This window comes from Serinus canaria, chromosome Z (assembly GCF_022539315.1).
Source record: "Serinus canaria isolate serCan28SL12 chromosome Z, serCan2020, whole genome shotgun sequence".
In the NCBI taxonomy this organism is placed as follows: domain Eukaryota; kingdom Metazoa; phylum Chordata; class Aves; order Passeriformes; family Fringillidae; genus Serinus; species Serinus canaria.
The window spans coordinates 65,300,262-65,324,177 of NC_066343.1; the positions used below are offsets into that span (position 1 = coordinate 65,300,262).

At 38.4% G+C, this 23,916-nt stretch overlaps 1 protein-coding gene across 1 annotated transcript in view; it reads left to right on the forward strand.

Annotated features, from left to right (window-relative positions):
• Positions 1–7,262, forward strand: part of NPR3 (natriuretic peptide receptor 3) — a 44,300-nt gene extending 37,038 nt beyond the window's left edge. Inside the window, exon 8 of the mRNA XM_050986649.1 lies at positions 304–7,262. Within this exon, the coding sequence (XP_050842606.1) occupies positions 304–415 (112 nt within the window). The 3' untranslated portion in view covers positions 416–7,262. The remainder of the gene's footprint in view (positions 1–303) is intronic.
• The last annotated feature ends 16,654 nt before the right edge of the window (positions 7,263–23,916 follow it).

Sequence of the window (23,916 nt, forward strand, 5' to 3'; positions counted from 1 at the left end):
GTAACACAATTCACATGACACTTCACAAAAACTCCTAATCACTTAGATCAGAAATTTTCAAAGAAGCAAATGTCTGTGCCTTAGTGCTTTGAGACTGCCATGTAGAAATTAACAGGCATTCTTGAGCCTGGGTAAAATGTTCTGAGGCAAACTACTTTAATCTTTGACCAGGGTTTCACATTCTGCCACGTTTCATTTTTCAAATGGCACCCAGCTGTCCCCTACAGGCATTCTTCATAAGGGAAGTCTGTTAGCCAGTAGCTGGAGAAGGATTTCTCATTCTCTTCCTCTCCTTTCATGCAGAAAGAAATACAGAATAACTATTGAGAGACGAACTCAACAGGAGGACTGTAACATGGGGAAACATCGGCAGTTACGTGAAGACTCCATTAGATCTCATTTTTCTGCTGCATAAAGAAGAAGATGAAAAAGAATCCCGTTCTTCCTAGGGAAAAGAAAGAATTAGAGAAAAGGACACAACCAAAGACATCAGTGTAAAAAGAAGTGGCTCTTGAAGAACTCACTCTTTAAGCAGTAATTTTGTCTTAATTTCTTTCAGAAGCTCAGGAATGATTTACTAATCACGTTATGCCGCATGGCCTTTCATCTCATGAGAAAGAAAATTATGCAGTTTGATGTTATAGGATGTACTTAATATGTAAAGACAGTATTTCCTAAGGCATATACTAAGTCTAGCAGATCTTGGTTTAGTTGATGGGGAATGCCTCGTTTTTTTCCCTTTTCTTTTTTTCTTTTTCTTTTTTTTTTTTTTTTTTTTTTGCTTCTACCACCTCCTTCCATATTTGCATCTCACCCATGAGTATAAAATATGGTTTCAGAAGCACAGGTGCTGGTTGCTGTCAAAAGGAAAAAAGGGATTGGTTTGGGGGATGATCCTGCATCACTGAATCACTGACATTGATAACAGGGGATATGAAAGTTGGTGTACGGCCTTAGTTCTGAGAGAGAACTGGCACTTGGTTCTAATTAATTCCTCTGAGAAAGTCAGGCAGGTGGAAACATATGAACCATTCTTTCTTTGTTTGTGTGGTGTCACAGTCCAAAGCACTGTTTCTCCCTCTTAGCTGGTGGGACTTAGGAAAACTCCAGTGAAGAATGAGGAGTTTCACACACATGAAATACTGACAAAGAAGACAATCAGGTCTCTAGAGAGGACTGATTAATTCCTCAGTCTTATATGTGCTTTGCCACACTCTTTTTTTGTCCACTGCCATGACTTTTCAGAGGGCAGATGTAGTCCATGTCAAGCCTTCTCCTGTTGCTAGTGAAGTCAATGGCAAAATCCCATTAACTTCAGTGAGCACAGGACTGCATCCATAACTGTAAATATGAAAGTGTTTGTATAGCTGATGCAATTCAAAAGGGGATTTTTTTTGTGTGTGTGTGTATAAAAATGACATTCCATGCAACCATTTTATTTTTTAGGATATTTTTAATCTTGTATTTTTCTATTAAAGTATCTATTTTTGCTTTGGTAGGTTTAAAAATTAAGGAAGAGGATGTTTTGAAGACATATTTTGTATGATAAGAGTAATATGCAGGGAAAGTCAACAGCTGTAAATACATTTTAGAACCAGTATTTAGGGGAGAAAAAATTATTTTGGGGATGGTTATAGATTTTTTTGCCCAACTTTTTTCTCCAGGCATGTGCAACATTTAAATAGTTACTTAAACAACACAAATGCAGTTATTGAATTGTCTATGTGATGTTTGCCCTGATGCTGTAAATAATGCGTTTTTTCACATGTTAAAGAGTCCTATAGAAGTCACTGAGATTTAACTATCCATGTGTGTACAATTAAACACCCAGGAATACCTTCAGGAATCATGTGTTAAAACACCATCTGAGGCTGACTTTAATCCTGCTGCCATCAGAATCCCTGGAAATTTTGCCATTTATTTTACCAGGAGCAAAACTGGATCTGTTTTGAATTAGCTACTGACAGGTTATTTTATACTGGACAAAGGAGAGCTTTGCACTTTCTAGTCAACAAATGGAAATGAACCGTGCTTACTGCAAATGTGGTGAAGAAGATCCATGAAAGTATTGTCAGTGGAGAAACAGAGCTATGACTATGATTCTAGGAGTACATGAAATATTTTGGTTTATTCTATTCAGATTTCATCAACAGAACTTTCTGGTCTCAGCAGTTCTAGCCAGACTTGAAAGTTAATCTCAAAAGTGGCTCTGAAGCCTGATTTCTACAAAACTTCTCGGCCCTGAAAGTCAGTTGGCCAGACTACCAACTCTGAGAAACCACTTTGGGATACCTGGGAGTGAAGAGCAAAAACTCGCTGTGTCTGCTTTCTGCCACCTTTTATTTGTTGTTGGACATGGTTTTTTTTGCTTATATTTAAATTTATTCTTAGCATACGGAGGGCTTATCACCTGCCCTTGTTATACACTGTCCTTTGTCCCAGGCAGCCAGAGGGCAAAGCTTCCTGACTGTCAGGGCAGTTCCACTACAGGAAATTGATTTCCAGCATCCCATTTCCCAGTCTGGGCCTGTGTGACCTCTACAAAGGTGCTTTAGCTAAAGCAGCACCCATCAGTGGACAGTTTTCTGAAGTGTTCTCTTTATTTCATGGGCACCAGAAGTAAGCTAGAGCAGCATTCATACTGTTATGGACTTGGGGAGGAAAAAAGACTTACTGATTAGTTTCTGGATTTTTTTTTTCCCCAGGCAGTTGAGTTTGTCTAGCCCCTGGGCATGCTTAAAGTTTGGGATTTTTTTTTTACATACTTTTGGTCTGCTTCTGGTTTTGCAAATAGGCTTTCAGTATTTTGACTTTCTTTTTCCTATTTGACTACTCTGCCACAGAAAAAAAGGCAAGGAAAATTTTTAAATGTGTAGAGGAGAGGGTATAATTTGAAGCATAAGCTCTTGTGGAAATTATTTTTGTTGTGACTTGCCTTGCAGTATGAACTAGTACTCAAACAGTGGCTAGGTTAGAATCAAGACATTTGTGTAGATGTGCATTTTTTCCTGTGCTATGCACAGCTGAATCACACCAGAAGATGGGAGATCTGGCTGTGACAATAAATACTCATGGCAATTCTTTATTATGTCATTTTATGATACCTATAAAAAAGTATAGTAAAAGGTCACTTTTTAAATAAAAATGAATTCTAATGCATTAAAACCTTTATGTAGGGTTTTAAATCATCACCTCAAGGAAGTATTTCTATGAGATGTCTGTTGGTGGGGTGCTGACCTAGGCCTAGCCAAAATTGTGCATCCCAGCACCTCCCAAAAAAGGTGAACCTTCTTTGCACCTTAGAGCATTTTACATCAATGGGCTTTAATATTTGCAAATTGATGCACACAAACGTGTGCGTTTTTCCCATGGAAGTGTGGAGATCATGTAAGACATTTCACATAAGTAGATTCCTTCATAGCATAAATAAACTTGCTCTTCTTAGCTGCCTTTCACAGGCCTCTTGCTAATAGTTCCCAAGTCTTCCATGGAGCATAGATCAGAAGCTGCCTTGAGTTTAGATTATTCAGCAGAGAGATTCTTTACTGGCTAATGCACTTTTCCTTTCTGGTTCATCTGCATTAGCTCAATGCCACAATGTTTAGGCTCCGAACTCTGTAAGGGAATGTCTAATCAAAATAATAATAATTGATCCTCAAAAGAGGTTTCAAAACCTACATTTTTGGCTTCAACAAATTGCCCGTATTACAAACATACATCTGTACTACAGAGAAGCACAAGGAGACCCTTGACTCAGCTCAGCACTTCAGAACACACTTAAAATATGCTCAACTTCAGCTTCTAAGTGCTTTGCTCACTTGGGACCAAAGGGTATGATCCTGGCTGTGGCTGAACCAAAGGAAGATTTGCCATGTGCTTGAATTTAAGAAAGGCTGGCTGAGTAGGCCATTTTTATTGATAATTCTTACAGTTGTGCCTGTTAAATTGAAATTGAACTAGTGTCTTCATACGCTGTTAAAGTTTGACGAATTCTGCTAATTTTGTATTTGTTAAAATTACTGAGCAGTGGTCAGCTTAATATCTGATTCACCTCAGAATCCTCTTCCAATGGACAGTTTTCCTGCCTTTTTACCCTCATAACTTCAACACCCAGGCTTCTGCTGCAAGTGACAAAGATGAAGCAGAACTTTAAAAGTATCTGTTATTTAGTTTCCTGAAAGCCACAGCTTCAGAGTCAGATGCCTAGGGGCTTTGTCCTGGGCCACTGGTAGTTCTAAAACTTTTGTTTATGGACAGTCTGTGTGTTCTGAGTTGTCTGTGACTACTAACATCACCAGTTCTTGCTCTAGTGTGCTTCATTGAAGACCACACCTAGCTGAGCTCTGAAAACATTCAGTCTTTGCTAAAACTTGTGATTGAGAGCACTTTGGAAGATTGTGACCAGAATTCAGTTTATTAAAGAGTTGTATTAATTAATTTCTGAAAATAAACCATGATGATCTATTTTCAATTTGTTTTTAAGCAGTGTGCCATTGCATTATTGGAAGTATTTTGTTGGGGTTTTTCAGTGGAGACTTATTAAGGTGTAGCTAATGCTTTGAAAACATTTGTGCTGGACAAAATAAAGAATGTTCTCCCTGACAACATGTTTTACTGGGAGGTTGATCTCTGATTCATTTTTTGGCTTAGAAATACAATCACACATTGAACTGACAAAAAAAAAAAAACCTCTTACTGATTCAATGGAAGTAAATTCAGTCCCTCTGTGAGCGTCTGCAGGCTTGAAGCAGTTCAGAGTGAGTTTCTCAGCTTTGCAGTAGAACAGGCTGCATCAGCCTTAGCTGACCTTGGCTCCAGTGATGTTTTCACCTCATGAATGCCATAATGCTCCTGGAAAGCCAAGAATAGACATCAAAGACAGGAAGCTAATAGTCCTGGCCATAAATTTCTTTGGCAATTCAGTCTACCTTTTCCGGAGCTCAAGACAGTTCCACATCCTTCACTGCCCTCCTCTGTGCTTCAGAGTGTAGCCATGTGGGCATTCAGGTTCTTTCAGTAAAGTAGTTAAGGTTATTTTTCCTCATTTTCTCCAAGAGTCAAGTGAACAGTCTTTAATTACCCATTTTTTTTTCCCATGGTCTTTTGTCTAGGTTCAGAAGTACTTTGAAAAGAAGACAGCCATTTTTTGTCATTTAGTCAGAAATGTTCCTTCCTCTCTGAGAGTATTTGCTTTTATGTGTTGAGCCATTTCAGACATGGTTCATTGCTGAGCACTGCTCAGCTGTCAACACAGCTTGTGGTGTCAACACAGCATGGCCATGCCAGCCACTATCAGAGTTATAGACCTAGAATTACCTGTTGGGTTTTTTCATCCTTATTGTTATTGCTATAAAATTATGTCAAGTCCAGTGACCACCTTCCCCATGGCAGGGCACATGGGAACAGAAATACCAGATTCTAATGGTACATTACCTTTTCTGTTGGTTAGCAACATGCCCTAGTAACTCACCTCACAAGAGTGAGCTGTAAAGGGATAAATTTCAAAGTGCATGTTTTGTAGGAGTCAGTTTTAGCCCTTTTTAGAAACAAAGAAACACAGACGTTGCCCTTGGAATGTATTTTTAAGGACATGCTGAGAAAAGTTCTGCTTTCAGATATGTTGTGTGTGTGTCACCTCTCCTCCCCCCCTTTCCTTCTTGCTGTTGAAAGCACAAAAAGATTTGTGTGTGTGTGAAAACTTTCAAGTGGAAGAAACGGAAGAGTTTGCACTGTGCATATCCCTGCTTAGAGGCAGAAATTAATTCAAATGGCTTGAGGGCTGAATTGTTTTCCATTCTCAGATACCTTTTAACATCTGGGCTCTGAGACTGATGAAAAATGATTGTTGAAATTAAAACAAATAGCTGTTTGTGAGAGACATCAGATCTGGCTGTCGGCAGGGTCAGCAAGCTGTGCAGCAGACATTAATAGTGCCTGTTCTCTTCTAAAGAATAACAACAGAAAGCCTGAGCACTGTGCTTTGCCCCAGTGAAACCTTTCAGTCTGTCATAAATGCAGCTCCCCCTTTATCTCACGCATAGAGGAAGAAAGGAAAAAGGTTAATGTTGAGCTTTCTATGGAGTTACTGCTGGTTTTGATCAAGAAGATAAGGCTGCCACAGTTTTGAGGCTTTCTTGGGTTAATGTTTAATCATGTCCAATGTATCACTATAGAGACTTTTGTTATGCTACTACTTCTCCCAGAATTTACCTTTTAGAAAGTCCTAACTGACACACAACAAATTTACATCATAAAAAACTAGCAAAAGGAGAGGCTTACAGTTCCATCAAAATCTCTCACTAACCACTAAAGTAATATTCTGCATCAAAGACTGATTACTCTGAATTATCTGACACTGTTACAGTTTGTATTTTAAGTTATATTCAGAAATATTAGGTGGATTCATTAGATGACAAATCTAATGATGACAAAGGTTAAAATTCACTCTGTGTGAACTGTTCCTTGGTGTTTCTGTGACATGAATGTTTCTCGAGAACGCCCGAGCAAGCAACAAAAATGTACCAAAATCGGTATTAAAAAAAAAAAAATTCTGATTTTAGCGGTTTCTTTTGTAACACAATTGGGGAGCACACAATTTTGCCCCCCCATGCTCCAGCTACAAACAGAGGTTTCACTGGTGGTGTGCATTAGCAGCAGGCACAAGGAGCACAGCTGCATTGCTTTCTTCTTGGGGATGGTCTGGACTTCTCTTTCTCTCAGAAAAGAGAGTCTTTACTAGGCAGGTCTGAAAGTGCTGAGAAAACTTGGAGAGGCAGGAAGAAGGCAATGGGTAGAATTTGCTGTGTTTCTTCTGCGCAGGGTGTAACAATCAAAAACTAACAGGACTCAGGATAGACACTATAAAGAACTTTGTCTCCTTTTTTACGGTGATGCTGTTCCCTATCAATGGAAAAATACTGGAAAAAAGAGAAACCTAGTGCCAGTTGAGCAGAAAACAAATGGAAAGCTGCACAGTATATTGTACTGATGTAAGTAGAACTATCTGCATATAATGTGATTTTATTTATTGTCTTTTTTGTGTAGAGGAGAGTGCGTATTCATGGCTGTGGATATAACCTTTGTTTATTTGTGTAATGTACTTTATTTCTTCTACAACTTGGTCGTTTAAAATATCTACATTCACTGGTGTCCTTTGACTTTTTATTCCGTGCATTTTCTTTCACACTTTTAAAGAAATGCAAGAATATCACATAACCTAAATTGTAACAAAATGTTTCCATTAAAGACATAAGAAAATCTTATCACCTGTTTCTATGGTGTCTTTTGTCATCTATTTACTACATCCTTGGTCTGTTCCATGTCAGAGAGTACTGAGAGATGGTAGAGAATTATTAACAGGAGGGTTATTCTTGGTCTAAGAAACTGTATAAACCACTGATTTTAATAATGCTTAGCAACTGATTAAATCAGGAATCAATCTAACCTTTCCTTGGGAAAAAAACCTCCCCCTTTGCATTTTAAGATCTGGGAAAGGTTTTAGTCAGTGAACTCCAAATGAACTTTGAATATTTTTGTATTTATTCTCAATTGTCTAGAATTGCAAGTAATTGTGAACCAAACTATTGAAATGCATTGAAACCTGAACTAGCGAGCATTAATTTTTATAGCCTGAAGAGGGGCAAAATTTATATATTTTACTAAGCTACAAGTTAATTTCTTAGCATCAATCTTACCAAATTTGGGGAATTTTGATTTCCTGTGTTATTAAATATAGTCTTCACATTATCCTGTTTTGTCTAGCCTTCTGCTTTCTGTATGCATGTGTCTGTTGGAGCAATGTTGCCAGATTTAAGATCTGTGCTTGAGAGTATGCCAGGCCTTTATAATCTAAAATAACTGGAAATGAGGGTGAGGAAGAAGTATCTGGTCACACTTGTATCAAAACTTCAAGTATTAAGAATTCACTGGAGAGTTGATGGAGAGATAAAAATCCTCAGGGTTAACAATGGACCTTTCTACGGTGCAGAAAAGAAAAAAAAGCCAGAGTAAAAATACAGATTTGGAGAGGCCCATTGAGTTAGGGGAGTGTTGAACTAATATCCTAGCAGCAGTGCCTTTCACTGGTAAATCTCTAAATATGTCACTACATTTAATTAATTCAGTACTGTAAAAAAGTATGGCAGTTTGTATAGCTGATTAAAAGTTCCAAGATACTAATCTTTTGAAATTGTAGAAGATATTTCCAATATTTGTTAGACTCTAGCTTATTTTAAATCTGCCTCCTTATAGATAAACTTATATGCATGTTTTACAAATAAAAATTATAATTTCTTCTGCTTTTGCTTGATAGTAATGTTTTTATGTCTTCATCCCATTACAGAGAGGAATCCTCTGAAAGTACCTAGAAATTTTCCAGTATTTCTGTACAAAGAATCATAGAAAAATTGTACAAATAGCCTTTTTTTGTTCTAGATCACTGCAGTAACCATTAAAGGTGTTTTGGGAGCAAAAGTGGAGATTTTACATGAAACATCTCCAGTCTCTTCTAGCAATTTAATATTCAGGTCAGGGAAAGCTAAAGATTAGTTTACTAATATTTGCTAATTTTCTAAATTTTCTAGAACTGAGCATTATTACTGCTTTAACCCTGCTATATCATAGGGACACATCTTTAGGGCAGACAGCAGGCAGACAGACTTTTGACATCTTGCCTTCATTGACAGCAATTGAAAAAAGTCTCATCAGCTTTTCTAAAATGAAGTTTTCACTCAGGCTTAGGAATATTTTCACTCAGGCATGAGAGATCACTGACTGAATTGATGTTCAGTATATGACCCTCAGGCCAACATGTCACAGTGACAGGACTGTCTTCCACGGTTACTAGATGGATTTTTTTTTTTTTTAAATAGCTTATCCTTCAAAATAAATGCTTGAGCTGGGTGTGATGAATTGTGTAGAGGTATACATACATCCAGGTTTATGAAACTGTTCATCCAAGCGTGTCAGAGATCCCTTTGTCAGTGAGCCTCAGCCAGTCTGACAGGTAAAAATGTAATTTGGTGAAATTACTTAAGGCAATTGATCTTCAGTGGTAGCAACTTCTGGATATCATTTCAGATATCCTGAAACCTAGCTGGACACATTTTTGTGGCTTCCTTAGGAAACTATTTCTTGAGGAACATTCATCACATTTCTGAAAAATTGTGGTGGCATTTGAGCCAAATCTTGGTCTTGAACCTCAGCCAATGTTTTCTTGAGTTGAAAGAGCACTGCCAGTAAAAAGTAATTGTACCACTGACAGAACCTCTTTTCTTTCCTCCTAGGAATAACCATAATTTACAGTCTGTAAAGTCTGTGTGAGCCAAAAAGGGTCTCCCTGTGTACACATGCTACTCTTGGTAAGTCTTCTGGTGTCACTTTAGGGATGGTTTGATGGCCTTTAGTCCTCTGCCTCAGAAAAAAATTATCATATTCCCCTTTCTGTAAGTAAGTACTCTTCCCAGTTTATTTTGTGGCAGTGTGGCAGTTTATTATCAGTGTCAGTTACTTCTTGATATTGCCATTTAATTTAGACAATAAATCCCTGCTTTCAGGTTTCTGATACCTGTGTATATAGTTCAAAAATGAACTGATGGCAAAAAATGTAACCATGTATTTATAATTGTCCAAGACAGGGACATAGGAAGCTCATATCTGTGTAAGCTCTGGTTTTCTCCCACCTCTATTTCTCTGGTATGAAAACAGACCAGGTCCACAGCTGCTCACTACATGAGCACCTCCAAAGGCCAACAACCACCACTGTGTTGCCTGTAAGCCAGCAAGCTTCCCCTTTTGAGGTCTAGCAGGCTAAAAGCACACTTAAACCATATAAAGCACATAGGAGAAGAGGTGCTTGTGCCTCTTCCTCCTGTCCTGCCTGGTGTTAGGGCAGTAGTGGTGTGACTGGAGGAAATCCAGCATCTTGCATTTGGATGAGGTGTAGAACTGCAGTCTTCCTGTGTCCTAAGAGAAAAACATTCTATTTGTAGAACAGTGTGTATTCAATTTACTGTTGCATAAAAAATGAGAATGCCTCAGGTAAAAGTATTTAAAAATAATTTTCCATAATGTGAATGCCTAGACTACCAGACTACAGCAGATCTTTCTCACTTTTTATTTCTCTTGCTGCAGCAGAACAATTTTTATCATTATTTAATCTTCAAAGGGGAAGAGTGAGCAGACAGACTTCACTGTAGCACAGGAACCATTTTGAGAGTAACATGGATTTAAAGCCCTCTTCAACGCTTACAGAGGAGAGGTATGATCTGGCACTTGCTGCAGCCCTGGTAACTGGTATTTGTTAAAATGACAGTAGTATGAGCAGTCTCTCTGGCTGAAGGGAGGAAGGAGGATCTGAAGAGGGAGGAGCCTGCTCCCATAATGAAGAACTTCAGATAGTGAGAGAGTCCTGGCAGCACTGTCATTGCCTTGCACACATGTATAACGTGCCCCTGCTAAACTGGATTGCCAGGAACCATTAAGCTGGATTTTTGCTTGGGCCTGCTTAAAGCATGGAGTGCGCTGAGACTCTTCTGCAGTATTTGGCTCCATGTGCAGGATGGAGGATCCAGAGGAAGAATTCACACCCCCCCCCACGACTAAATCCTGTTGAGCAAGATTTCCTCAGAACAAATTAAGGGATCCCACTTATCCCACTTGCTCCTGTTTGATTAGTTCAGAGTTTCATGGGGTATCAACTGAAATAACAGCTTAAGAAATTTCTTTCTTTCTTAAGAAAAAAGACTTAAAGAAGTATCTCTTGTGCTCAGACATCAAAGGAAGCAGTGCAATAGAAACAGATTGATAAACCCCTCAATTAGGTAAGGGAGTACAAAAAGCACAGCAACAGCCTGATGAGTACAGGAAATTAAACTGGACGAGTTATGCTACTGGGTAATGACAAGAAAAAGGCATATTGTAGATTGAAGAGATGAAGGCTTTAGTCTCTGTTCTAAGCATAGATTTACCAGAGCAGGGGACTGGCCAGTATCCAGTCTTCTACCCTTCTGGGATAGACAGAAATTGGGCTTTCTACTGGGTCCTGGGCAGTTTCAGGGAAGAAAAGACTACTCCACATTCTTTAAACCTTTTGATGTCAGGAAGGCATCAAAAGGTTTAAAGAATGTGGAGTAGTCTCTGGCTTTTTGCTTGCCTTCTTAAACAGAAATAAACCTTAGAACCACCTGGGATTCACCCAGCACCAGTTATAAATATGAATAACAGAGTGAAGACATCAAACAAAGGAAAATGCAGGCTATGTATCAGGAAAAATTGCGTAAGAGTGTGATCTATTAGCCCTCATGCACTCCTCCCAAAGGGGGTGGAGATAGAATTTCTGTTGCTCAAAGTATTAAAACCCCAGGCCCTGGGGAGTGCACTGCAGGAACAATCCCACACTGACTGGAGGGATGAGGTGATTTAATGGGTAGTCATTTCCACCTTTAATTCTCTTTTATGTACATGCCAAGGTGCCTTTAGTGACAAGCTGCAGTTCAACACCAGAGCTGAAAGCAGCCTGGACATAGCTCGAGAGAGTGATTCAGAAGAACTAGACAGGAAAGGAGGTATAGAAAGAGGGGTGGGGGTGTTAATTTAACTGAGAGAAGCCAAAGTGCATAAAAAATTTTCCAGTGATGGGAACTGAGGCTGAAATGAAGAAAGAGTGGTTAAGTGATCCCATCATTCCTTAAATATTTATAGACACATGTCACATGCCAGTGGCAAGTATGTTAAAGTCTCATTAATATTGCTTTCCTTAGTCAAGGCCTGACAAATTAATACAGATATTAAGGGTTTCTGCCTTGGACAGAGGCACCACTGCTCTGTAACCCCTCACCTGGGTCTGACCAGGAAAAATTCTTTCTCTGCCTGAGCTGAAGCTGAAACAAAATTTTCCATCAGCACCAGTACCAAACACTTAATTTCCTCCTCCCTACAGCTCCCCCTTCTCTGCCAAAGAAATAAAAACGAAAGAGAAATAACCTTTCCTAATCATGAATGTCTGCATATGAGATTACATTTTACTTCACTCCTTTACATTGTCAGTTGTTTCTATAGTCACTCCTTTCATTACTTGTTTTCACATCGTTATTTTTTCCCTTTGTTTCCTCCATCATCCTCTCCAATTCTTCTACTCCACATCTAACCTGTGTTCTTCCTTCTGCCTGCCAGTTTTTCTACATGCTTTCTTTCTCTTCCTTTAATGCCATTTTAAAAATTTTTGTTTACTTACTTTTAAGAGCCCCTGAGATTGTATACTCCTGGAAGAAAATTTCCAGCCAAACTGGAAGCCTGACAACACAAATCTCCTTTGCAGGGTTCTTTCCACTGTGTTCCCCAGGCTGTGCTGAGGGGTTCTTGCGTCCTGCTCCCTGGCCTGCTCTGAGTGTTACTCTACCCCCCTTAACTGCAGCAGAGGCTGATACTGAGGGACCCTGCTTCTATGGGACTCTGATTTTATTTCTGGCCCACAGCAGAAGTAAAACTAACTATGAAAAACTCTATCCTTCAGGATCCTTTCTTGGATATCAGACATGATTTTTTTTTATTTCTCCAATAAAAAACAACACAATTTTCTGTAGAATATTTTGATTTTAAAGTTATTTTTACTATAAATAAGTGGCTTTGCACTGATTTCTCAGACTATAAGAATGACCAAAATCCAGTATTGCAATATAGCAGCCTTTAATCCCATACAGAACACATGTTGGAAGTAAACTTTGTTGCTTGTGAAACAAACATCATTAGGAGGCTGTGTCCTGCTAGAACATGATGTACCTAACTTGGCAGACTAATGTTAACAGGATAGTGCCATCACAGAGGGAGGAGGCAAAGACACACCCCTACACAGCCCATGGTGCCAGCACAATCCTTCCTATACCTTGAGGCTCAAAAAATTTGAAGCTGTAGACCTACAGCCCTGTGTTTGGGCAGCAAGAACTGCACTGCAGGAGGAGAGTTTCAGACCCTTGGTAGTAACATTCCTTACACAAGGCTTCACAAGATTGGGAAAATCCTATGGAAACATCAACCAGCAAACACCACATGGCCTTGACAATCAGAGCTGCCTCCCAAAGAATGTTTTAATCTTCTGGCTGAATGCCAGCATGGTTTTCCTTGTGGAATAAGTTCTTCAGCTGAAACTCTGCATAAGTTGATGTGCCCCGTGACACATCAGGTATCTGATGCAGCCCTTGCATTTCTGTTGTTGATTTGGCTAAATATTGAAATTGACTATGGGGCAATTGCCACAATTTACTTGCATCAGAATAGGGTGGTTGGGTTAAAATGCTTCCAAATGTAGCAGCCAAGGCTCTGAAAAAGAACTGGTGGTTTTAAATTTCTCCATGCAGAGGATGCTTACTTTGAGATACTTTGATGTAACTTGACTTTGTCAAAGCATGAGAAAATCACATCTACTTTAAATGACTCAAGCAGGCCCATGTATAAACAATGCATCCAAAATAACCTAATCACTTGGAAAAAAGAAGTAGTTTTAAAAAGTCAGTTCTCACATTTTGTTAAACCCCCACATCCTTAGTTAATAAATAAAAAAAAATCTTATGGCCTTTTTTGGTAACATCTTTCTTCTCAGTAGCAGTTTCACAAATGTTCATATGGGAGAAAACACTGAAATAGCAAGAAAAGTGTGTAGGAAAATTCAAAACATTGGAAAATAAAGAGGAACGACCAGACCTGTGGATGTAACAAACCCTGAGTTATTGCTTGACTAACACCTGTGTTAGAAATGCAATCTGAAGCCAGGCTTTTGATCAAAACCATCACCTTTCAGGTCTGCAGGTCAGGTTGCTTTAAATGCCCACATATTTACATTACATTTACACTTCTCAAGAGCTCTGTGTTTCGTGTTTTGCTTAGGCTCCCTTGTGGCTGCAAGGGTAGCTGGATCACTTCATGATTTTCAAGGTTAGTATCCTAGGTGGGAGGCAGGAAGCTGGGCAGTGTTGCAAAAACATTGTTTCCTGTTGTAATTCCAGTTTAAAAATCAAGGTGGTCATGTTATACTACACTGTTAGTTAAAAACTAATGTTTTTAACTGCAACAGATTAAATGTAGGCAAATTATATTGATGCATTCTCATGCACAGCACATTGTTTTCTGTCTGACTGTGCCACATAAATACTGGAAACACTACAAGCACACATTAAGTACATCGTGGAAACAGAGCCAGGTTGTGTAGCTATGTGCTTTTTTTTCAAAATATCAAGCCTAAATGCTTCATGTGCCATAAAAATCATTCTTCCTCCATATATAAACATAGACTTCTCTCCAATAGTTGGGGAGAAAACTAATAGTTGAGAAACAACAGTTTTTAATGGAAATGAGGGCTCTTTTCTCTTCCTGGTACATCTTTCTTTGCATAACTCTCTTCAGAGTTCAAAGTGTTCAGCTTCTAAAAATAAAAGACAAGCTTCAGAAATTGTCCAAGGCATGATCTACCAAAATACATAAATTCTGATAGAATTTTTTCCACTGTTCCACCCTTAAGACATGTGTACAAGATTTCTCACAAATACTTGTATGTAATTAAAGTGAAATACATTCAAGGATAAAAAGGTTTTCAATGTCTATTTTAGCTTATGAAACTTCTTTTTTTAATTTTCTATTTACCGCCACTCTTACTAATGATTTGGTGATCACATCTAAAAAGCGTTATAAATGAGTTTGCCTGAAAAATGTGAATATACTCAGTGAAAAAAGGAAACACCACTGTGCCCTGCTCTTAATACTCTTTCCTTCAAAATCCTGGAAAGGCTGTTACTTCTTGAACAAAAAAAAAAAAAACAAAACCAAAAAAACCCCAAAAAAACAAAAAAAAAAAGAAGTATTTTCTGCAAGAGAAAATGTCCTTTTACTTTTTACTTTAAACAGTTGTTTTCAAGCATGGAACACAAAGGAGTTATTGAAAGGTAAGGTAAATGTTACCTTCAACATTATTTGCTGAAAAAGAATCAGAGGTTAAAGCAAAGGTTTTGTAGCAAATATTTTCTCTAGTTTAAGGGCATCATTATGCTCTCCCCTGTGCCCACCTGGTTTACTGAAGGAATAGGGTTATGCTCTCCAGTAGTTTGTCCATCAGTGGGAAGTTTTGAAACAGTTCTTTAGTTTCAACTGTGTTTGAAAGAGGGGTGGATGAGTCTTAAAGATACTTGGGGTTTGGAGATTTCATGCAACTGCTAAGTACAGGGAGGTGATAAGACTGAGAGGCAGAGAGAAACAGCTTAAGGTCTCTGCTAATGGAAGGAATCAAAGCTGGGTTCAGCATTTATTATCTCTGTTATCCTGCTGCTAGCCAGGCCAAATCCAAGCACTGAGCTGGTGGTCAACCAGCCATCCCAGGCTCATTTCACAATAACAGTTTTGAATGGTAGTGTAAGCTGGAGTAATTATTTTTCATTTGGCATGGAAATAAACAGAGGAAAAAGACAAGGAAGGGGACGGATAAACATTTTTGCAAAGCACATCTAAAACGCTAACGAACATTAAATCATTTCCACAGGATTTTGCAAATCAAAGGAAACAAGGAAGAATTGTTAGATTGGGAACAGCTACTCTTATTTTTGTTTTTCTACTACTATCTGGAATTTTCCTTCTTCCTAGCTTTATCATTTTTACCTTACATTTAAGTCTTTGTAAAGTGTGGTTTAACACAGGAGACATGTGGAAAGTTGTCAGCTCCCAAACATTGTCTACACTGCATAGATCTGTGTACTTTGGCAGGTTTATAGCTCAGAATCTAGCTCCCTGGAGACTTGCTGCAACTTGTAAACCCATAAGGAATTTTTCAGGCCAGCTCTAAACCTAACTCATTCACTTATGAGGACAGTTTTCATTATAAGATTTTTAATAGGGATTTTCAAATAATTGTTTTTCTTTGTCATTCTTGCAGTTTGAAACATGGAAAAATATGTCAGATGATATTTCTGAACCAGATCTGGATATCAAGGTGGGATTTCTTAAAGAGTGGGGTTGTTATCTGAGATGCAGAAAAACAGACAGGACAAAAAATATTGCAGCATTTGTTCTTGGCTTTTTACTTGGATTTATTTCTAAGTACACTTCTTGCCCTCTAGGTCAAATGCCTGTATCAGCTGTGCAGCTGGACAAAAGGGCAAAAGAATGGAACCAAGTAATCATCAGAAAAAAACCCTTTATTTTATGTTTAGCAGTAGACTTAGGTAACCTGAAATATTTTGGTGGTTTTATTTGCTCTTGGCTGGGAAAACAACCTGGTTTCATTTAATTTTGATCTGAATCTGTTTCTCTGTCTTCAGATATTTTCAGGTCAATTAATCAGTAATGAAGAAAATACATACTGGACTGTATATTACAAGATCATTTAATTCCACTCTTCCATTAAAGATTAAAATATTCCAAATTCTTCAGAGGAAAAAGAATCTGCTTTTTTTTTTTTTTACTAGAGATCGTGCATGGAGGCCTAGTAGTATGTAAACTTAGTTCAGTAAATAACTTTGCACTTTTCCCCAGGATTATAGCTTCTTTATATGCTTGGGTTGCTTGGCTGGATCTTTTCTCTGTTTTTTACATCAGTGGCTTCCAATCTTCCTCTCTTACTCTTTCTTTTTCTTTCTCTCCATCCTGTGGGGCCTTTTCTTTGTACTACTAAAGCCACAGATACAAGTTTTTTTTTCTGAAAGATTCATCAAGTTTTGATTGATTCCTAAATACCAGGAGTAAATTGCAAATTATTCTCCCACCATTCCAGCAGGTTCCTTCAGCACAGAGATGGGGCTTTCATACGGTGTAAGATGGTTTTCATGGCAGAAAGAGGACACTTTGGGAAAGTTTAGGGACATGGTTAGTGTACAAGTTTGCTGTACTCTAACAACCTCTTGGGCTATTGCAACAAGAAGGCAAAACCCTGCAGTGCACTTCTGCCCCTGCCCAAGGTGAGAGGAGATGGTGATTTACTGATGCAGCTGCTCTTTCTGCTGCCCTGCAGAGCTCCAGCACACCTGGAGCTTTGTCTCACTGGGACCACGAGCAACTGTGGAATCAGCCCCTGGAGGACTGGCTGCCAAACAATTCAAAGAGCATTGTACAAAGCACATTTCTGATAAAGTATTTACATACTAGTTTAAAGTGTTTTCATGTAACCCATACTTCCTCCTATTCTGTTCTGGTTAATTCACCATGTCCACATCCATGGTGAGTAAGAGTGTCCAGAGGCAGTGTGATTACATCTTTTTTTCAATACACAGCATTCTGTGGAAATGGGAGCAGCAATTATAATTAAATTATGCTGCTTTTCCCCTTTGAAATCATTGATGAAAAAATAATCTACAAATATTATCTTAACCTTTTGCTAGTATCGCTGTGAACCCTTGGTTTAAGGTCTCTTTATTTAACTGTTTAAAAGAGGAAATGATAACAAATGTTTCAGGAACATTGTTCTCAAAGACATAGGAACTCTGTCTCCAAGCAAAATACTTCATCACTTCTTGTTTACAAGAGGTATTTTCTGATCTTATTTTCTGCTCTGAAAAGTTTCAAAACCTATGTTAAAGTAAAGGAGAAGCAGAGAAGCACCTCTGTGGAACTTACAAAGAAAATCCTCCATTTACATTGTAGCTGGGCTGATATAGTGATGCAGGAGAAGATTTGAAAAATAACCAACAGGGAATTTTTTCATAGGACTACACTCTGGAGTACATAAGCACAAGGGAAGTTAGTAACACCTAGCTAAGTTAAATTGTGGTTACATTAGAGCCTTCTCTTCTTGAGAAGCTGATGTTGAAACTAGCTGATGTTTCTAATAGAGATTTTTGAAATTGAATTGAAATAAGTAATTTAATGGTGCAAAATACTTGTGATATTGTTTACTAAATTAACTTCTTTAATTAGGAGGGAAACCTTTACACATATTATGAACTGATTTTTGCACAGTGATGGACATTATTTTTATCCACATTCTCCCCATGAAATTGATAGTGCTGAGTAGGAGCAACATGGCATGTGAGAGGAATCATCATTTTAATTTGATTTACTTATCAAGGCACATAGAGGAACCTGCAGATTTGAGAGATTTTGATCACCAATCTTTAGTTTTAGAAACAGTTCTACTGCAGTCACAGGAGAAGCAAGTATTCCATGGGCTCTCCTGTCCTAAGGAGTTCATTCTGTTCAAGAGTTCAGTACTCCTAGAAGGGATAGAGCTTTTGAAACCTCTAAGTATTACCAGTTGAAACAATTTTTAGGATTTATGTTGCTGACATGGAGAACGTAACCTGGCCTGCAAAATTCAGTTGCTTCCTCAGTTTTCTGCAGCTGTCCTGGACAGTTGCTGAATCTGGTCTCTTACAGGATTTCTTTGTTGAATAATTACTGACCATTGGACAGAAAGACCCTTCTTTAGTTGTTTTATTTTTGCAATGGTAAGGGAGTTCACTCTAGCAGCTAGTTTGAAGAAATCTTGAGATGGAGGCAGGAGTAAAACTTTCAAAGAGGGTGATATTTAGCATTTTTAAAGGTAAAGAAAACATGCCAGCCAAACTCCTGACCACTCACAGTCAGCATTAAACACAAAACTAAGGAACATAAATTTGTTTTGGGTTTCACTTACTCCCTTTTGAAATACTGTAGAGTGGTTAAGGTCTCAATTGACTTGAAACAAGAATTCATTTTCATGTCTGGATGTGGATATTGGATTAATATAAAGAAGTTCTATTGCTGTAGCTGGAAAAATAAACCAGGGAGGCTGATTCTTCCTGATAAGGGACATTATGACTTTTTTGATAGTGAGAAATATATGCATTACTCAGGAGAATAATAATAATGAGAAAAAACTCAGATTTTCCAAGGGATCTTTAATTTCATTGCATTTACCCTATGTTCTGCAGTGGTTAGATGATTTAAAGAAAGCTGAGGAAAATCTCATCACATAAAGCCTTCCCAGAGGAGGAATTTCACCTAGTCTGGATAAATTAGTGATTTTTTTTTTCTTTTTTTTTTTTTTGTCCTGAAGCAAAGGATCCATACATAAACATAAGCTACAACTCCTATTTGAATTAATGCAGTTATCTGTCTGTGAAAAGACAGCATTTTCTGTGATGGGTTTCCACAATATCTCTGTCTGATACTCCTGTGCCTTGAGTGTTTTTAAAAAGCAAATTAAACCCCATTTTATATAGAATCTGTGAAAATGGGGTGTGTCGCAATTAAAAAATTATCTCTCTGGACATTTTTTCTGTGTTAGAACAGCACTGTGGTGGGACTAGGTGAAAGTTGCATGGTACAGAGCACACCTAACATGAAGAGTAACTAAAGAAAAATTGCAGGCTGTGCAAACTTTTTACAGTATTGCTGAGAGAGGCACTTGAACACTGCAACAACCACAGCAAGAAGCCACAACAATAACTCTGTCCCAGGATAGGTCTTCAGCCAGATTTGGAGCTTTCACAAGAGTACATGGACATGAGGAAATGCGTGTTGATTTTTCCCAGTGCCTTGTGTCGTAAAAAAAAACCTGTCTAGCCATTCCAGGAGGAATTTTGGAGGTGATTGTTTCTCACATAATTTTACAGTTTTTAAATATTTCTCACTTTCATGCGAGTAGAAGGAAAATGATAGTCAGGACAGCAAGCCATGCAACGGAAAGCTGACCCTGATGGTGCTGCCCTTAATGAAGCTGAAGTGCAAATCATTTCTCATAGAAATTATTTCCTGTCTGCTGGATATATTCCCACAGCACTAATAGAGAGCTGGTATATTGCTGTAATTGAAAAACCTTATGTTGTCTAGAAGGCTAGCTTTGTATAAATGCAACACAGAACATTTGCTATCAGATAGCAGAAAATACAGAAGTTAATCCAAACATGTCTGTGTGGCTTTCAGCTTAAAAAAAAAAAAAAGTTTCATAAATGGGAAAACTAACTCATGGTGCTGCTCTGTGAATTATGCTATGCTACCCTTTTAATAACCCTGATTCCCTGACCCTTTCACAAAATCACTCTTTGCTCTCTCATATTTACCTTGAAACATTTTTTCATTCATTCTATTCTCACCACATTTATATTCCTCTGTATTTCCTCTCTTTCTCATTTTCCCTAATTCCTACTTATGCAGAGTTTAATGCTAGTTTAACTCCACATATAAATATCCAAGAATATGTCGTATGCATGGAGTACGTATTTAGTGGAGTTAAATATGGAGTTAATATTTAGTGGAACTATACACAAATCATCCAGGCACCAGTTATGGTTCACAGACTTCAATGTATAGCTGTTTATCACACCTGCTGTGTATTCATCCATGAAACTTAAAATGTAATCTATAGCAATAAAGCAGACCTGTCTGTCTGTAAGCTGATCTACATCAACCTTAAACCAAACTATTAAAACAAAAAAATCCTACTTCCTTCTCATGCAGGGATTTACAGAGTACTGATCAAAAGCTATTACTTTATTGTGAACCAAAAACTTCATGTCTCAGGTAATGCAAACCTGACAACACATTTGCATATTTGCAAGCATCCTTTTTCGTTAAAAGATCTGAATAGAAAAATTGAAGGTGTTTATGCTATGTCAAAAGAGGACTTCTGCAAAGTGTCTGTGCTCAAGAGAAACATCAATCCACCACTTTTGCACATTCTTGAGGTTGCTGAGAATAGTAAAATGCTTATTCTGTTTTTCCCTCTGATTTTGGTGCTTAATAACTCATTTCTGAGACCTGGAAGGCCATGGTGCCTGAGTTTAGGCACTGGATTAGTACAGCAGCCACAAGCTCCCCTGTGCCTGAGCACAACCTTTCACAGAGTTCAATTTCATGGGCAATCTAATTTGGACTTCATGTATTCACAGATGCACAGTGCTGGAAACAGAGAGACACAGGCCTTGAAAAAGATCCAAATCTATTAATCTTCACTTCTGGTAGCACAAGTGGTCTCCAAGCCCAGACACAACAAGCTGTCTGTATACATTTGCCTGTTTCAGTTTCCATGCTTAAGCATTCTTTTGGGTTAAGTTACTCTTCTAAGGAGCTCAGCATTTTCTTCTTTCTACTATTTCTACTTCCAAATTTTCCTTCAAAGCACAGAGTTGAAACAAGCTCTTCCCTAAAATTTTCAGAGGTGTCCACTAGTGGAAAAAGAGGGGTTTTTAAAGACTTACTTTACCATTACAAGATAACTCACTTTGTTTAATTTCTCTCTTGAGGCTCTCAGACATGAAGAAGTACTTTGTCCTGAGCAACAGTTCTCTGCAATGCTATTTGGATGCACAATCATCAAAAACTTTATCATATTATCATTATCTTCTATTCTTATCCCTGTAATGAGTGCAAAATTCTTTCTTGGCTTTACTGGTGAGGTTTAACCTAGTAGGAAGGCAAAGGACAGCAGCAAAAGAAGTCAAGCCCCACCCCTAAAATAGATGTTGCAAGCTGACCAAGTCATGTGCATATGAAAATCTCATTTCACATGGACATTTTCGGTGACCTTTCTTGCTACCCTATTGCAGAAGTGATATTCTGCAATAACTGTGTCCACATGGCCAGCTGTTTCCTACTTAATTTCTATAACAATGGCATAAAGACAGCAGGGGCCTATTCTGGGTAGGAATCCTGTGCTGTTTATTCCAGATGGTGAGCTAGCTGTTTGTGTTCTGGATCCTCTCTTGCAACGTGTTGTGACTGCACTGCAGAGCGAGCTGGAATCAGCCAGAACTGCAGGACTTGTGGTCAAGCTACACATTTGCACTGATTCATCTTCATTTGGTGAACCAAAGCATTTTCAAGCTGCCATCAGGGAACTCGTCCTTCTACCGTAGCCCTAGGAACCTCTCAAACAAAAGAGCTGAATAGATTTGTGAGTGGAAAACACATAGGATTCTGACAGGTCATTTAGCAGCTCAGATAAGGTGATGACATCAGGAGGAAGATGGGAATACTAAGCAGAAATAAACAGTTTCTGAAATAAATTCATTTTCTGAGCACAGGTGAAAAATTGAACAGGCTGGGGAACTGCACTGTACTGCAGATCTATAATGCTTAGTGGGGACAATAACACTACAAGAACTTTGATGGTTTCTATTCTTTGGATCTCTGCCATGTCAATCTTACCGAAATGGCAATAGCACAGCAGCATAGACCATTAAACACAAAAGGCATGGGAGATTCCTGGTGGCATTACTGCTTTTTTCATTTGATTTTAATGTCTTAACAGCACCCATGTGCCTGTTCTTTGCCTGCTGCACCAAGATGAAACACTCTAAAGAAATGTGTTTAAACAGAAATTTCTCTATAGGTTTTGATGACATGCTTGCTCAGTACGGTGGCTTCTCCAACACCACAGTCACAAACCCATGAACAGAAAAAAGACATTGCTCCAAAATGCACAGAGGATACTCATGATGTTTAAATTGTTGCTACTGTTTTGGAAAAAAAGACCTACCATTCCCCTTGCCCTTAAGCAAGAGTTTGCACAGAAAGATGTATTAGTTTTTCCTGGGAAACTACAGATTGACAGTGGAGACAGTGTATTTAAGAATTGGAACAGGAAAAGAGTGCTTAAGGGACTGATTGTGAACACTACCTCCTTTGTAAGTGCCTGCTTGCTTGCTCCAGATTGATGAGAAAAAAGGAGACTATATTTCATGGAGTCAAAGAAGAAGAGGTGTTCCTAGATGGCAACTGGCAATGACAACAAATTCTGAGAGTATTTGGGCTCCTACATGGAACATCAAAATAAAGTGACTTTATTCATCATATGCAAGGAAATTATGTTTTAATGGAGAATAGTATAACTTTTCACAGAACAGCAAAGGTTAAATATATTGCTTTGGCAGTGGAGACCATTGTAATTCACAATACTTTATTTTGCTGATGTGTGTGAGGATCAATGGTTTTATCAGTCACTCACTGTGCATTCAGCCTCACATGCTTTGCCTTACAAGAATCAAATCAGATGTTAACAACGTTCTTATCAATCAGACATTGCATCAGTGGACATATAAACTCTATAACCACTGAGATAGAGTAAAAATCTGGGGAGGGTCTACCTTTCTGCCAGTTTCTTAATGAGTTCAGCAGCATACTGTAAACTTAACTTTCAAGCAGGTCATGTACCATCCCCAGAAGCTTTGTCTGCCATTTAGGGAGCTGGAGATACACAGAGGGAGGTGCTGCACAGAAAATCTCCCCTCTGAGCAGGCATCATTCTCAACAACTCAGGTTTCTGGCTGGATTGTTTCATTGACTGAGGTTGCTGTGGTCTCTGAGAAACCAGCTGTAATAAGTGCATTTGTGCAAAATCATTTGTCTTTTCATCAGCTTCAAGAGCTTCCTCTGCTTGCCTCTGCCCTGTGGGCACTATTGTAGTGCAGGTAAATGCTCTCTCATATAAGAGTTCTGATGCCCAAAGCCATCACATAGATTCTTAACTTTCTTTCTTTCTTTTGTCCTGAATAAGACCTCTCCTGTTTTCACTTTCTGCTGTGATTTTGATAGATTTCTGGCCTATCTTCTTTTTTCCATCTCACTGGGCCAGTGGTTAGCAGATCATAAGTGAGCTCACCTTGGGTGTCTTGGCATTTTGTTTGTATTGATTGTAGAAAATGGTTAAAAGAAGGAAAGGCCATGTCTCTGGGTGTCAACATTTCCTTACTTAGGCTGAATTTTCTCCAGGCCAAATAAGGAATATTTCTACCATGAACCACATACTGTTACTGGCTGTGTGAAGTAATAGTCTGGATAAAAGGGCAACAGTATCTGTCTTTACAGTGTGAACTGGGACACATTTAGCTTTCAAACCATGAAACAGACTTGAGTGTGAGGCAAGGGGAGAGTGGATTGGGTGGGGACAGGTCTGTAACTACATCTGCATGCAGCCCTTACAGTTTTGGGTATTAATATTTGGATTTAATGTTAGTTGAAGAGACT